The sequence below is a fragment of the Monopterus albus genome, unplaced genomic scaffold, assembly GCF_001952655.1.
Source record: "Monopterus albus unplaced genomic scaffold, M_albus_1.0 scaffold195.1, whole genome shotgun sequence".
Classification (NCBI taxonomy): Eukaryota; Metazoa; Chordata; class Actinopteri; order Synbranchiformes; family Synbranchidae; genus Monopterus; species Monopterus albus.
This window is the reverse complement of record NW_018128075.1, coordinates 28,952-42,085: the sequence shown is the minus strand read 5'-3', so window position 1 is coordinate 42,085 and position 13,134 is coordinate 28,952. Positions and strand designations below refer to the sequence as shown.

The 13,134-nt window shown below is 41.1% G+C and overlaps 3 protein-coding genes across 5 annotated transcripts in view; 1 reads left to right on the top strand and 2 right to left on the bottom strand.

The window, feature by feature from the left end:
• wdr83os (WD repeat domain 83 opposite strand) overlaps positions 1–2,127 on the bottom strand; it is a 5,758-nt gene extending 3,631 nt beyond the window's left edge. Inside the window, exons 1-2 of the mRNA XM_020617873.1 lie at positions 1,976–2,127; positions 857–962 (exon numbers count right to left, since the gene is read on the bottom strand). Coding sequence (XP_020473529.1) covers positions 857–962; positions 1,976–2,025 — 156 coding nt within the window. The 5' untranslated portion in view covers positions 2,026–2,127. The remainder of the gene's footprint in view (positions 1–856; positions 963–1,975) is intronic.
• A 74-nt stretch (positions 2,128–2,201) lies between these two features.
• wdr83 (WD repeat domain containing 83) lies at positions 2,202–6,670 on the top strand. Of its 3 annotated transcripts, XM_020617871.1 has the most exons (11): positions 2,202–2,397; positions 2,459–2,462; positions 2,622–2,732; positions 3,378–3,498; positions 3,740–3,845; positions 4,030–4,078; positions 4,316–4,442; positions 4,604–4,671; positions 4,831–4,939; positions 5,543–5,657; positions 6,005–6,670. In XM_020617871.1, the coding sequence occupies exons 3-11, from the start codon at positions 2,630–2,632 to the stop codon at positions 6,158–6,160; spliced, it is 954 nt and encodes a 317-aa protein (XP_020473527.1). In that variant the 5' UTR covers positions 2,202–2,397; positions 2,459–2,462; positions 2,622–2,629; the 3' UTR covers positions 6,161–6,670. The 3 variants fall into 3 exon arrangements, with proteins under 3 accessions (XP_020473527.1, XP_020473528.1, XP_020473526.1); XM_020617872.1 differs by lacking the exon at positions 2,459–2,462 and having other exon boundaries at positions 2,202–2,247; XM_020617870.1 differs by lacking the exon at positions 2,202–2,397 and having other exon boundaries at positions 2,398–2,462; positions 6,005–6,669.
• Positions 6,671–7,471: 801 nt separating this feature from the next.
• LOC109970348 (persephin) lies at positions 7,472–8,261 on the bottom strand. Its single transcript, XM_020617851.1, has 2 exons — positions 8,183–8,261; positions 7,472–7,932 (listed from the first exon to the last, which is right to left on the bottom strand). Exons 1-2 carry the CDS (start codon positions 8,259–8,261, stop codon positions 7,472–7,474), a joined length of 540 nt encoding a protein of 179 aa, XP_020473507.1.
• Positions 8,262–13,134: the final 4,873 nt, after the last annotated feature.

The following is a 13,134-nucleotide window of genomic DNA, read 5'->3' as shown; positions in this document are numbered from 1 at the left end:
TCCGGTGTCCACCACCGGGTTCGGGGATTGCCACCACGACAGGCACCGGAGACCTTACGGCCACAGCTCCGAACGGCCGCATCGGCAATGGAGGGGGAGAATATGGTCCACTCGGACTCAATATCTCCAGCCTCCCACCGGATTCGGGTCAAAGCTCTGCCGGAGGCGGGAGTTGAAGCTCTCTCTGACAGGGGATTCTGCTAAACGTTCCCAACAGACCTTGACAATACATTTGGGTTTGCTGAGCCTGTCCAGCTTCCTCCCCCACCATCGGATCCAGCTCACCACCAGGTGGTGATCAGTTGACAGCTCCGCCCCCTCTTCACCCGAGTGTCCAAGACTTACGGCCGGAGGTCAGATGAAACAACCACAAAGTCGATCATCGACCTCCGTCCTAGGGTGTCCTGGTGCCATGTGCACTGATGGACACCCTTATGCTTGAACATGGTGTTCGTTATGGACAAACTGTGACTAGCACAGAAGTCCAATAACAAAACACCGGAACCTTACTCCTCGAGAGAGAATAAATATTATCCGGAAAAAACAATTTATTTTGAAATAAGAATTTACACCAACAAGAAAAACAGCTCTTTGTTGATGGAAAGGGACTCAACTACACAAATTATCTACTACTGGTCTGGGAGGCCACACTAGCCTACTGCTTAGTGTGTCCTTTGTACTGAAAATCAAAAGCTGCCCTTCATCCTTTCATTTAAAAAGGTGAGGTTACCTTCAATCTTATAAATGGAACAAAGGGGCTCTGGTCAAGGTCTACCCTTCAGCATGGACACACAAACGCACATAAGCATATACAAAGGCAGAGAACAAGGGGTGTGTGTGCGTGTCTGTGGGTCACCTTGAGCATCAGTCCACACATGCTGAAGATCATACCAAGCAGGTTCATGTAGTCAGGTGTGGGGTCCTCCAGCGTGGGGTTGGCCTCTGTGCTTGGGGGCTTGTATCTGAGGCACCACAAATGTATATTAACCAAACATAGGTCAAAATTATTTTAAATTCTTCTTTTATTCCCTCCTATGCAACATACCAAAACTTCAGAGATTCTAATTCACAGTCTGGAAGAAGGAGCCCTCCTCTGACGGTGTCATGCTGCTGTGGTGATTAAAAAGCCCATAGAGACAAATATGTGACACTGAGCTATATGGGAAAAAAAATGACTTGACTTTGGATGGCTTAATTTGTTTTGTGAGATCCGGGCACTGTTACACCCATATTATTTCCAAACCACGGGCACTGCTCTGCTGTTACACCAGCCCCTGCTTCTCTGGGAAAACTTTCCATAAGACTTCTAAACCCAGGTGCATAGACTTGCTTCCATTCAACCACAACCACAGCATTTTTGAGCTCCAACACTGACTTCCAACAAGAAAGGCTGGCTCAGTCTTTAGTCCAGCTCTGTGCAGACCAGTCAGGTTTATAGTCATATGGTTTATACACTCTAATATCACCACTTTATCCACAGTCATTTATGCATCAAGTCACTAGATAATTATCGTGCACCTCAATGAAACTGTTCCCGACCGTGGTCCCACACACAAACTAAATAAATCAATGACTAAAAAGGCCTATACTGAAAGACTGAGTGAAAAGAAGCCCGATGAGAAAGTAGCTTGCTTGTTGATAAGCCAAATGGAATAAATGTCAAAACACAAATCGAAAAACTACTCTCTTGCTTAAAAAATCGCTAGTTTAAGAAACACAACAATTAAATCACCGACATCCTTTGTATGGTGGCTTTTAGTGTAGTGTTAAATCCTAACGACAGCTAAATCAGCAAGTCGTCGATCCCTTAAACTATGGTAATAGGGTGTGATAGCCAAGTGTTGTGCCTCTGAAAGGCAAAAACTGGGGATAGCTGTGTGTTACAGGTCAATGTAAGCTAGTAGCCTAGCTAGCTGTTAGCTGTCATTAGCAAATTCCGTCAAGTAAAGCTATATTTTCTGTATAACAGACTCACCTTAAAATCTTATTTGGTCTCCTTGGGTCTGCCATGTTGTTTGAGGACATGATATTGTATAACACACTTATTTTTTTGTGTGTGCTTTTTCAAAGAAATTTAAATTCAGGTAACCACCACACAGCTGATCTGCCTCCTCGGAAATGGAGGAAAAAAAGGGGGGGGGCGGGGCTTATATCCGGTCATTTCAAAATAAAAACGTACAGCAATCTGTTAGCCATTATGCCCACGAATATGAAACGGGAAGTTGAGTTTAGAACTTTTATTTTGACGTGAGTATGTCACCCCAGTGTGCATTGCGCGTACCTCCAAGCATGATGGGTAAAATTAGTGTAAGAAGCAAGAAAATGATAACAAAGTTGTGATAAACGTATTGTTATCATCATCATCGTCATCATTATAACCATATCGGGTCTACCAAAGTGATAAACGTATTGTTATCATCATCATTATCTTCATTATAACCATATCGGGTCTACCAAGCTATGTAAGTTGATGATGCGATTGGTTAATTGATGATGATTGACGCGGTCTGCTAGCCCCAGCTTGTGACTCTGTGCCGTATCGTTATAGTAAAACACACTAGTTCTGTCTAAAGTAATATTATGGTATGGCTCACATGTTTGTGTTGTGTTTTTCGACGCAGCTTATGTCATGGCGTTTCCTCAGCCCAGACCCCAGGCTCCTCAGCTTCCCCAGTATCTGCTCAGGACCATAGACTGTCAGCAAGGAGCTGTCAGAGCTGTTCGCTTCAATGGTAAGAAAGGGACAAGATGTTCATCATTCTAATGGACAAATGCATACTATAGTCTGACAGTAGACTGGCTCAGGTAAGGTAAATACATTTACTTATTTTGTGTGATTGTGTGCCATACTTACTGTAGTTTATCAAAGCACACAGCCTGCAGCACCTTGAGTGTGGACCGTGGTTGGATTAACCTCCTTTGGAGACCCTCAACAAAAAATGTGTTGTTGAGTTATTGGCCCTCACTGCACTGTATGTGGCAGTTTCATTATTTCCCCAGGAACTAGCCAGTACTTTAGAGAATAAATTATTATTTAATTCATTGATTGAAAAGTAACTGACAACCATTTTGATGGCTGATTCATAACTTCAGTCATTTTTAAACCAAAAAAAGACAAACATGTATTGTTACAAGCTTTTCAAATGTTTAAATTTCTAACAAATTTGCATTTAATCAGATTGTATAGACCCAAATGATGTAGAGTAAACCTGGGGCTTTTCGGGTGTCCTGGTAAGGTGGAGTTTCCTGGGTAGTTTCCTGCTTTGCCCAGTTGGTAATCCAGTCTTGGTGTGAATCCTCCATGTGGGTCATGGGACATGAAATGTCATCAACTTATACAGTATTTGTCTCTGTCTCCTATCACCCTGTCTGGTCAGCTGATGGGAACTACCTGCTCTCTTGTGGCAGTGACAAATCAATCAAGCTGTGGAGCACGAGCCGAGGGACTCTGCTGAAGACATACAGTGGCCATGGATACGAGGTTCTGGATGCGGATGGGTGAGATGATTATCACAGCCTCCTCTAGACAGGAAGGTTAATGAGCACTATTAGAAGCACATGATCAGTGAGTGTAAATTTGAAGAAATGCTGAAACACTGTGATGAATATAAAAATAGTTAGTCCAGATTAGGCACTTCATAATGTTTCCATCATGTGTTTACTGTCTATACAGAATTATATAACACAGCTCTTTGGCCCCTGGATGAAAAAACTTTTTTCTCATTGGCTGCTTCCACAGTTCCTATGACAACAGTCAGATTTGCTCCTGCAGCTCTGATAAGACAGTGATCCTGTGGGATGTTGCCACAGGCCAGGTCACACGCAAACTCAGAGGTCACGCTGGGGTCAGTTCTGCTCTTTATAATTCTGTCTAACCTGATTTTTCTTAAGTCTGTTTCATTTAAAAAGCTTTTCATCCTTATTTGTAGCACCTGTGTAGTTTGCGTTCCTTGTTCTTTTGTGTCTCCATACTTTTGTTTGGTTAGTTTTTTTGTTTTTTTTTAACTCACTTGAATTTTGTGTTGACAGAAAGTCAACTGTGTCCAGTTCAATGAGGAAGCAACCGTCATCTTGTCTGGTGGGTCTTCACTCATGTGAAGTGGCTACAAAGCACAATAGTTAGTGGATACGGTAATGTGTCCAGTGTGAAATGTCTTTCCACTGTCTTTCCAATTGTGACTAAGCCATCAAGAATAATTCTAATCATTAAATGTTTTTAATTAGGTTTTAATATTTACTCACAAAATGTCTATATTTATTTGCATTCAGTGTGTGTATTTATATTCTGCGTCTTGTGTCTTTTCTCACCATTCAGGGTCCATAGATGGGACAGTTCGGTGCTGGGACACCAGGTCCAGGGGATACAAGCCCATCCAGATTCTTGACGAAGCTCGGGACGGTGTCAGCAGCCTGAAGGTGGCACAACATGAGCTGCTTACTGGGTCAGCACAGTAGACGTGGCCTTTGCCATGAAACTCAATATAAGTCATCCTCATCTGGAGCTGATCTCAAGATTTTCTTTTTGTTACTGACCTTTCTACCAGTTAGCCAGAGATCAGATTTTTAGATTTCCCTGTGACACTGTTTGAAATGTTCTGGTTAGGTCCGTGGATGGCAGAGTGAGGCGCTACGACCTGAGAATGGGCCAGCTGCATACTGACTTCATCAGCAGTTAGTAATCTTTTCAACATCCATAAAATGTCACGACAGCAACTGTTAGTCAAAATAAAGTAACAGCTTTTGTCAGCCTTTATTTACATCCATATAAAAGTAACATTTACACTGGAAATGGAGATCCCTGTAACTTGTGTATGTGTTTGTGTGTTCCAGGTCCAATCACGTGTGTGTGTTTCAGTCACGATGGTCAGTGCACTCTGAGCTCCAGTCTGGACTCAACAGTCAGGCTACTGGATAAGAGCACGGGTGAAATGCTCGGAGAGTGAGTGCTGTTCACTCCCATTTACAGTGTGACGTGTCCCCATTGTGGCATCAAATAATGGTCAACTCATCCATAAAAAGCTTTTTTTGTTTGTTTGTTTTTTACACAATCTTAATACTAAAAGATGGGACACACTGCTGGATGACTCAATCAGTTTATATATAGAAAACTTTAGTAAGTAAACTTTTTCTTGTATAAAACATGAAAATTAGATGATGCCAAAATAGGTAAATCCAAGTAAAAATGTGATTTAAGTAAAATACTATTTGCAGTGCAAGGACTTAATCATTATTACCACGAGGGACAAAGTGGCTCACTTGTGTTTTGTCCTAACGTTTACTTTACTTTAAATCAGTAAAAGCTTTTTTTTAAACCCCAGTAGGACAGTACAGTGTGGTGCAGCTGGAACTGGAGCTAATAATAATCCAACTCACCGATCCAATGAAATTTCACCAACTAAAACATCAAAAATCATGTCAGTTTTATGAGTCTTTATCTTTCTAACACAGCCTCAATTGAAGGGAACATTATGAGATTCAAAAACTATTGATTGCAAATGTCTCTAAAACATCCCTGATGTATTGTTTTGTTTGTTTCACTCAGGTACACAGGACATACGATGAAGGGCTACAAGCTGGACTGCTGCCTGTCCAGCAGAGACACCCACGTCCTGAGCTGCTCAGAGGACGGACATGTCTACTGCTGGGACCTGGTGGAGGTCAGCATCTGGTTACATTTGTTTCCAAAGTGTAAATCACATAACAGAACTTCAGTAGACAGAACTGATTTTATGACCTAACACTAGCCCCCCCCCCGTAGTCGAATAGTCCAGTTATTAGTCAAGAGACCTGTCAGTCGACTGAGACTCTTCTACTTGAGCCTTATTTTATTACATGTATCCAGGTTGTCAGATTTTTTCACAAACACACGGACATGTCATCCTTTTACCCAAAGCCTCTGTCCACTAAATTTAATACAAATACAGTCTAACTTTATTTAAAAAGCTGTTACAGGAAGTTCACTGAAAACATGATTGTGACATTTTGTTGGCTCTCTGACTTCCAGGGCTCATTGTCATTGAAGCTACCAGTGGGAAAAGCTGTTGTCCAGTCGCTGTCCTTCCACCCCACAGAGACCTGCCTCCTCACAGCCATGGAGGGACGTATCCAGATGTGGGGGGCAGAGCCAGAGGAGACACAGGAGGATGCAGCAGCCACATAGAGAGGGCGAAAGTAGGCAAATGCTGCATTTTCAAGCTGCCAATAGCCGGGCATATGGTGGGTGAACATCTGGACTTGGATAAACATTATACTGTGATCCAAAGAGACCCAGCTAAAATGTTTGACTTACTCATGTGTCAAACAAATAACCTGGCGGTTTGGTGCTATATCAGTACATACACACCAGCAACACCAGTGAAATGTGTCAGTGTCTGTGGATCCGGGTTATTCTGAGCTCCAGTCACACAGACTTCTACTGGGAGCTGAAGGAGAGAAAATATTCAGTAAAAGTGTTTGTTTAAAAAGATCTTTATAGGTGAATGTTTAGCTGACACAAATAAAGACAAAAAATGATCCTGAGCTTATCTGCCTTCATGTCCTGTTGGATTTATTAGAGTTAGCTAAACATTCAAAACTAAATATCGCTTGTGTGGACACAAGCACACCATGGACTCTGTTTGTGTGCAAAACGTATATTTTTATACAAAACCTTGAATAAACATTTTCTTCTGTAAATTACACCTTGTCTCACGATTTCTCTCTTTTACAAAAACTGCCACAAACACTGATTTGTTTGCAAGTTTATCTTTATTAACTGGGAACTGTACACACAGTGAACATAAAGATGGGCACATGACAAAATAAGTTAATCAGCATGACAAAAGAATGGCACCAAAATAAATAAATAACTTACATAAATACATTTTTAATCATGTTGTGGGGCTATTTCTGAATTGTAAAGATCTTCACTCAGCTGCGTTTGTCCGACCAGGAGTGTATATGCGCAGCTTCATACACGTGATCTGTTGTGTTGTCAACAGCAAAATTGCACTGAAGGTTTTATATAAACAGATATCAGCTTATTTACAAAAATAGTCAAGTAGGTTGTAGTAGGATCTTGACTCCATTTACTCTTTTAGATGCTTTGTCAGATCAGCTGACAATAGCAGTGCCTTCATTCTTTAAAAAGTATTTACATTTGAAGAACGTATGCTGGCTTCAGATGGAAAACTCCCTTTTCTAAGAATGCAACCGATGATGAGCTAAAAACAGAAGCCTGTGTTTTTTGTAGCTTGACTGCTATCAGAAGAGTTTTTTAATGCTTGAATATGCTAAGAGTTCTTAAATCACCAAAACTGGATTTAGGAGGTTTCAACAAAAACTGATTTCATTTTGTGCTTATTGCGTTTTCACATAAATGAGGTTTCAGGTTCCTCAGCAGCATCATTTTGAAATGAAACTCCCCATTTAAGAGCAAACGTATCGTTGTACACCCCTAACCTCTCTCCTCCCCCCTTTCACACACAGCTGTCTAGCCCACACAGCTGCAGCCCGCTGCCAGTAGCTTCTCCACCTTGTGCCAGTGATGCAAGTTGTCGAGGAAGGCCATGTCCTCGTGGTGGGTGGGCCTGCAGCAGGGCGCGTTGTGCCATAGCTCGCCAGGGGTTGAGTGAGGAATCGCCCCACTGATCAACAGGTTAGTAAGGGTGAGGTCATGGTTGGAGCGAACCAAAGGGCACATCCCGCTGCAGTACTTGAAGAGGATAGTCTCGTCTGAGTCGTAGCCCAGCCCGAGGTCTCGAACCTGCAGTAGGATGGAGCGCAGGCTGCACTGGGAGTCTGGAGCAGAGCGGCGTGACCGGACTGCGATGATGGGATCAAATGATGACCCAACTCCAGAAGCTTCTGTTTGGCCGTCATCTTCAGCTGAATATCTACTACTTTTGTCCTCATTTGCAGATGTGTGTGCAGATGCTGTTTCTTCTCTCTGATCTGGAAAAGAAGACAAAACGTATCTACACATCTGATATATAAAGCTACTGCTAGAAAACCAGCCAATCAAAACCTGTTTCAATCTTCACCCCAGTCCACACTGAAATACCATTTTTTATACTCTGACTAAAAATTAATACATTTTAAGAGTCAGAAAAACAGAGTTCAAAATGATTAATATCATAATATTTAGGCTTATGCTCCTAAAGCACATAAGGTCATAGGTCACGAGCTTCCCTGTAGCACTTACCAACCAGTGATCTCAGCCAGTGGCCCTCTCCCCTCTGGACACAGAGCAGAATCAAAACCAGCTTCAACAGGGACCTCATCGCTGGAGTCTGCTCTTTGTCTGCGCCGTCGCTCAGAATCAACCAGACACGTGTTTGTGCGTCTGCGAGTGGCTGTGGATGTGAGTGATGGTTAAGATGCAGACGAGTCACAACCTCCGATATATATCCCTCAGAGACGAAGGGGGCGTGAAGGGGTGAGATGAGGTGTACAGGGGAGACAGACACTAGCCAGTTACTTGCCAAGAGACTATCCCACTCACCTGAGCCTGACAGGGTGCGTAGGAGGGCAGGCTCCGGGTTTGTCCTCTCGAGATTATCTAATTGGTGTAAATCACTGGTTTATTGTTGAGTTTCCCCCAGATGTTTTTCCAGAGGATGTTGGCCACTGGCAATATGGATTCCTGGTAGCTTTGGGTTTCTTAAAAGCTGCAAAAGAGCGGACAGTGATGCCACTTTGATGACGTTATATGTGAGAAATGAACCAGTAGATACGTAGCTGGAAACAGCCAAGAGGTGGACTCAGACAGACCTTTACCAATACATAAACTCAGAAATGATCCATGTAGGAAATGTGAAGGATGACATGCTGGGAAAGGTTAAAAAGGCAGGATGAGTGACTGTGGAATGCCCCCTGTTTTATTCTGCTTTTGTCATTTTCCTTATAAATGTTTCATCTGAGGATCAATACAGGAGAGCATGAAAAGAATCTTCAAAAGGTGAAACGCCAAAGAAGAGCGGGAGGTTATAAATAGAACCCACTGGGGCCTGTTTCAGCAGACATTCCACAATGGGTAACTCGTCTTGAGCTGGGCCATAAATTGAGGGATTTCCTCAGCAATTTTTGTCTGACATGTAGAATATGGAGAATATGCATTAACTAATAGTTATAGCGCCTAAAGGGGCAGTGAGTGGATTTCAGCCATCGGCCATCGCGGTGCAGGGCAAACACCTCAGTACACATCATATAGAAACCGATGTCAATCAGGTTGAAAATATGAAAAGAAAATGAAATCATATGTAAACTCTATTATGGCCCTTCTGCCTTTTTCGAATAAGACATTTTGTCATCGGCAGCATTAATGATATTAAAACATGCTTTTAACATTTCTGCTGTGAAAAAGGCCTATTGACCATAGTGGTGTTTTATGTTTTGTTCTTAAAACAGTCACTTTTCACACTAATCATCTACAGTGTAACATACCACACACATTGTTCTTCCTAAGTCATGTGTTCTCTGTGTCCATGAACTTATACGTGCTTTCTGTCAAAGGTCGAGGCTACTTGCAGCGTTGCTTCTCTCTCTGAGCCAGTAATCCGGTTATTTTACTGTACTTTCCAAATGATTAAATTTGTCCATATTACTGCCAGGATGTAATCAAGCACCATATTTTACTGTACATTAAGGCAAGGCAGTTTATTTGTGTAGCAATTTCATACATGTCAGCAATTCAACATGCTTTACATAATGGTTCAAAAATATAAAAAAGACAAAGAGCATAAAACATTAAAAGGTTCCTTTAACTTTAGTGAGGGGATTTAACACGCATGACAATAAATCGATGACTTACTCCCAAAACCTTTTGATAAAACAGCAAAGCCATAACAAGAGCATGACTACACCTAATGAACCTGCATGGATTCTTGGGGAGGACAGTGCAGATTAATTATGACAGTTACTGAGGGGCATTGGACTTTAAAGCTTTCCTGACTGTTAAGTCTTTTCACTGACTGTATTTTAGTATGATTTACAGTAATTAATTCCAGACAGTTCCCCCAAATTAACAAACTCTATGTGGCCTAAATAACCAGCAAAGACACGTGGCTGCTCACTCAAAGTCACTGGTTCCATTTTTTTTAATTCTTGGCAGTAAAGATTATGAAGTCCCACGATTAGTTTGTTCAACATGTTCCATGGCCTTATATGACACCAGATATGACAGGGAATGAAGAGAGAGCAATGGCAAATAACAACAAAGGGAACACAAACCAGGAACTTTGTGGTTCATGGTCAAACTTTTAAACCCTTGACCTTCAGATCTAGCACATTTAAATACATATACTTTGTACAGGGACAGTGTGCAGTGATGTGCATCACTGTAAAACTGCCACGGTCAGCTAAGAAGTTTGTTTTCAGGAGTTGACCATCAAAGTGATCAAAGTGAATCATTAAAATATCAATAAGTGAAACATTTGAAAGACAAAACAAAGCAAAGTCAGGTGAAACATGATCTTAACAAAGGAATAAGGAAAAGTATCAATGAATGAGTCAAAACAATACATATATTATGAAATATGAATTGCAATGCAGGCAATAAATGCAGTAAAATGACTTTGGCTGGGCTTTGTTAATGCCTGATTCCTGGTTTCACTTAGTTATATATAGACAAGAGGAGTGTGCCCAGTGAGACTTTAAGTTTATTTATTACAGTTAAACAGCTCCATTTCTTATGAATCATTGCTCTGCTGATGTGAATTACAAGTCTGTAAATCTTGAACTAATAACGGCCCATGGAACTTCCTGCCAGGAATTTCTTTAATTCTTTCGAGGAGAAGACTTTGGAGGCTGCACTCGACTCAAATAAAAAATGATTGTGTTTTTAAGCAGGCTCCTCCTTTAGCTTTGTTCACTCAGTCTGAGACTAACTTCAGAACGTGTTGATTTGTGTTTTATTTCAGTGTCTTAGATCAAGGAGGACATTCACGTCCAACACCGGGGATCATTCTCGAATACCATAACCCCATTTATTAAAACTCAGAGACACGTTTATTACCAAGCAGGTTTTCACATACAGGGATTTCGCCTTGGTGCTGTGGTGCATAGCAGTCAAACATATAAAGGAAGAGAGAAAACAGGCAAAGTCAGGAAATTATAAATTAATGTAGCATAAAAATATGTACAAATATAAATATATATAGCATTAATTCCATACATTGCAGAGTAATACTGAATCATAAAAACTATCAAAGTGAAAATGCCAAGAAAGTGAGTTCAGCAAACATTATTAAAGTTAGTGCATGAATCATATCAGACTTGATTAAATCACTTTACAAAAGAACATTTTTACCCACTCTTCTCACATCAAATCCCTATAACACGATATGTTTTAAGTAATAAATGGTAACTGAAAAACAAATATTGGCTAATCAAATGCTTTGTGGATGAAAAGCCTTAGATGTGGTTAAAAGTTCCAAGGTTATCACTTTTTTAAAAATAGAATATGTGAAATTGGTACTGCTTTATTTGACAAAGTGAAACTAAACAGTATGCCTTTGTGGAAGATTCCATTTCCCAGTAATGTGCACGAAAACCACATGCATGAAAAAGGAAAAAGGACCTGACACATTCCTTCCACCTCTGAAAGAGACATGAGGATGAAGGCCAAGAGAGAGATGAAAAGGCAGAGGAGGCAGTGGGAGAAATAGAGTGCAGATAGAGCCTCTGGATTACAGCCTACAGAACCAGTCTGGGATTCAGCATTGTCAGACAGGAATGGGCAGAACGTGGCATCAGCTTCTGTAAAAGACACAAAATGTTGGCCACTGATCAAAAGCCCAGACCTGCAGAGACAACCTGATACTGTTCCACAACTATGAACCAGCATGTGAAAACCCTGCTCTGTCACGGTGACGGATGTTAGATACTTCTACCACCGTATAATGTTATCTGAGAGCTTATATTTTCTCAACTAGTACACTAAAATGTGCAGATGTCATTACTCTTATATGAGAAATCTCATCATATGCAACATACAGTAGCCCAGTATGACCAGTCCTCTAACGGTGGCCACTGCAGCTCTGTTCAAGAGCACCCCTTGTTGTTGGTTTTTCCTCTGCCCCCTCTCTTGTAGTGCCCATGCATCTTGTCTAGCGTGTGGGCTGCTGATGGATTTCTACAGAAATATTAGAGGATTGTCTGGTTTTTAGGCATTGTAGATCTTTACGGGGAGGACCACTCCCCGAGCTCTGTCTCCTCTGGCACATTCCTGCAGGTTCAGCACTTCTATTTCGTTGCATGAAGCATCAATTTAGATCTGAAATAGATTTTTATTCCTGTTCTATAGAAAAATGAAAATAAATCCTGTGTTTTGAGGGACTTAAAAGACATAATAACCTGATCTTGCAGTTAAAATAAAAACAAGCTATGGTGGTTTGATGCTGTGGGTGTCCCTTACACAGGGCTATTGTGTAATGGACTTATTACCTCTTTATGTCTGACAATTCATTAGTCTCATATTTAGACCTGCTCCACCAAAGCACATAATGCAAATAAAAAAAAACATATTACATAAGCTGCAAGGATATTTTTCTTTCTGTTGAAGTACCCAGACATACAGATAAGATACTTGAACCCAGCACAATCAGTATGTCTTTCTCTTCACAGAGGCTCAGACATGATTCCAGACTGGGCTTAAAGGCCTAAGATAGGAAACATGGGTTCACATTGATACGTTAAAGTCAGATTTAAAGATTCAAAAAATGTGAAAAATGGTGACATTTTATTTTAGTGAAGAAACAAATCCAAATAAACTCACTATGAAACAGTGTATTTCAATCCAAAGTGATAATTTTTAACTGAAACATTTGCCACTGAAGTGACAAGACAACACTGTTATTATAGTTCCTGTATGTGTTTGATTGCAGTGTTACTGTAAGTTCTGCAGCAGGGTCAGAGACATTTGTTCCACAGGATGAATGCAGGTTTTATTGCTACAGCAGCCATGTAAAAAAAAACAGGAAATGATTAGAGTGCATTTCATGTAATATTCAAGCTGTGTGAATGCTAATTGGCTGAGGTCTGCTGTGCATTCCTGGGGGAGCTGGTCAGACAGTCGGTCCATATAGGGCTCGTCTGAGCCGAGCGGGCAGGAATGTAGGGAGCAGCCTTCCTGTAACTGGAAATATTCAGAGAAGA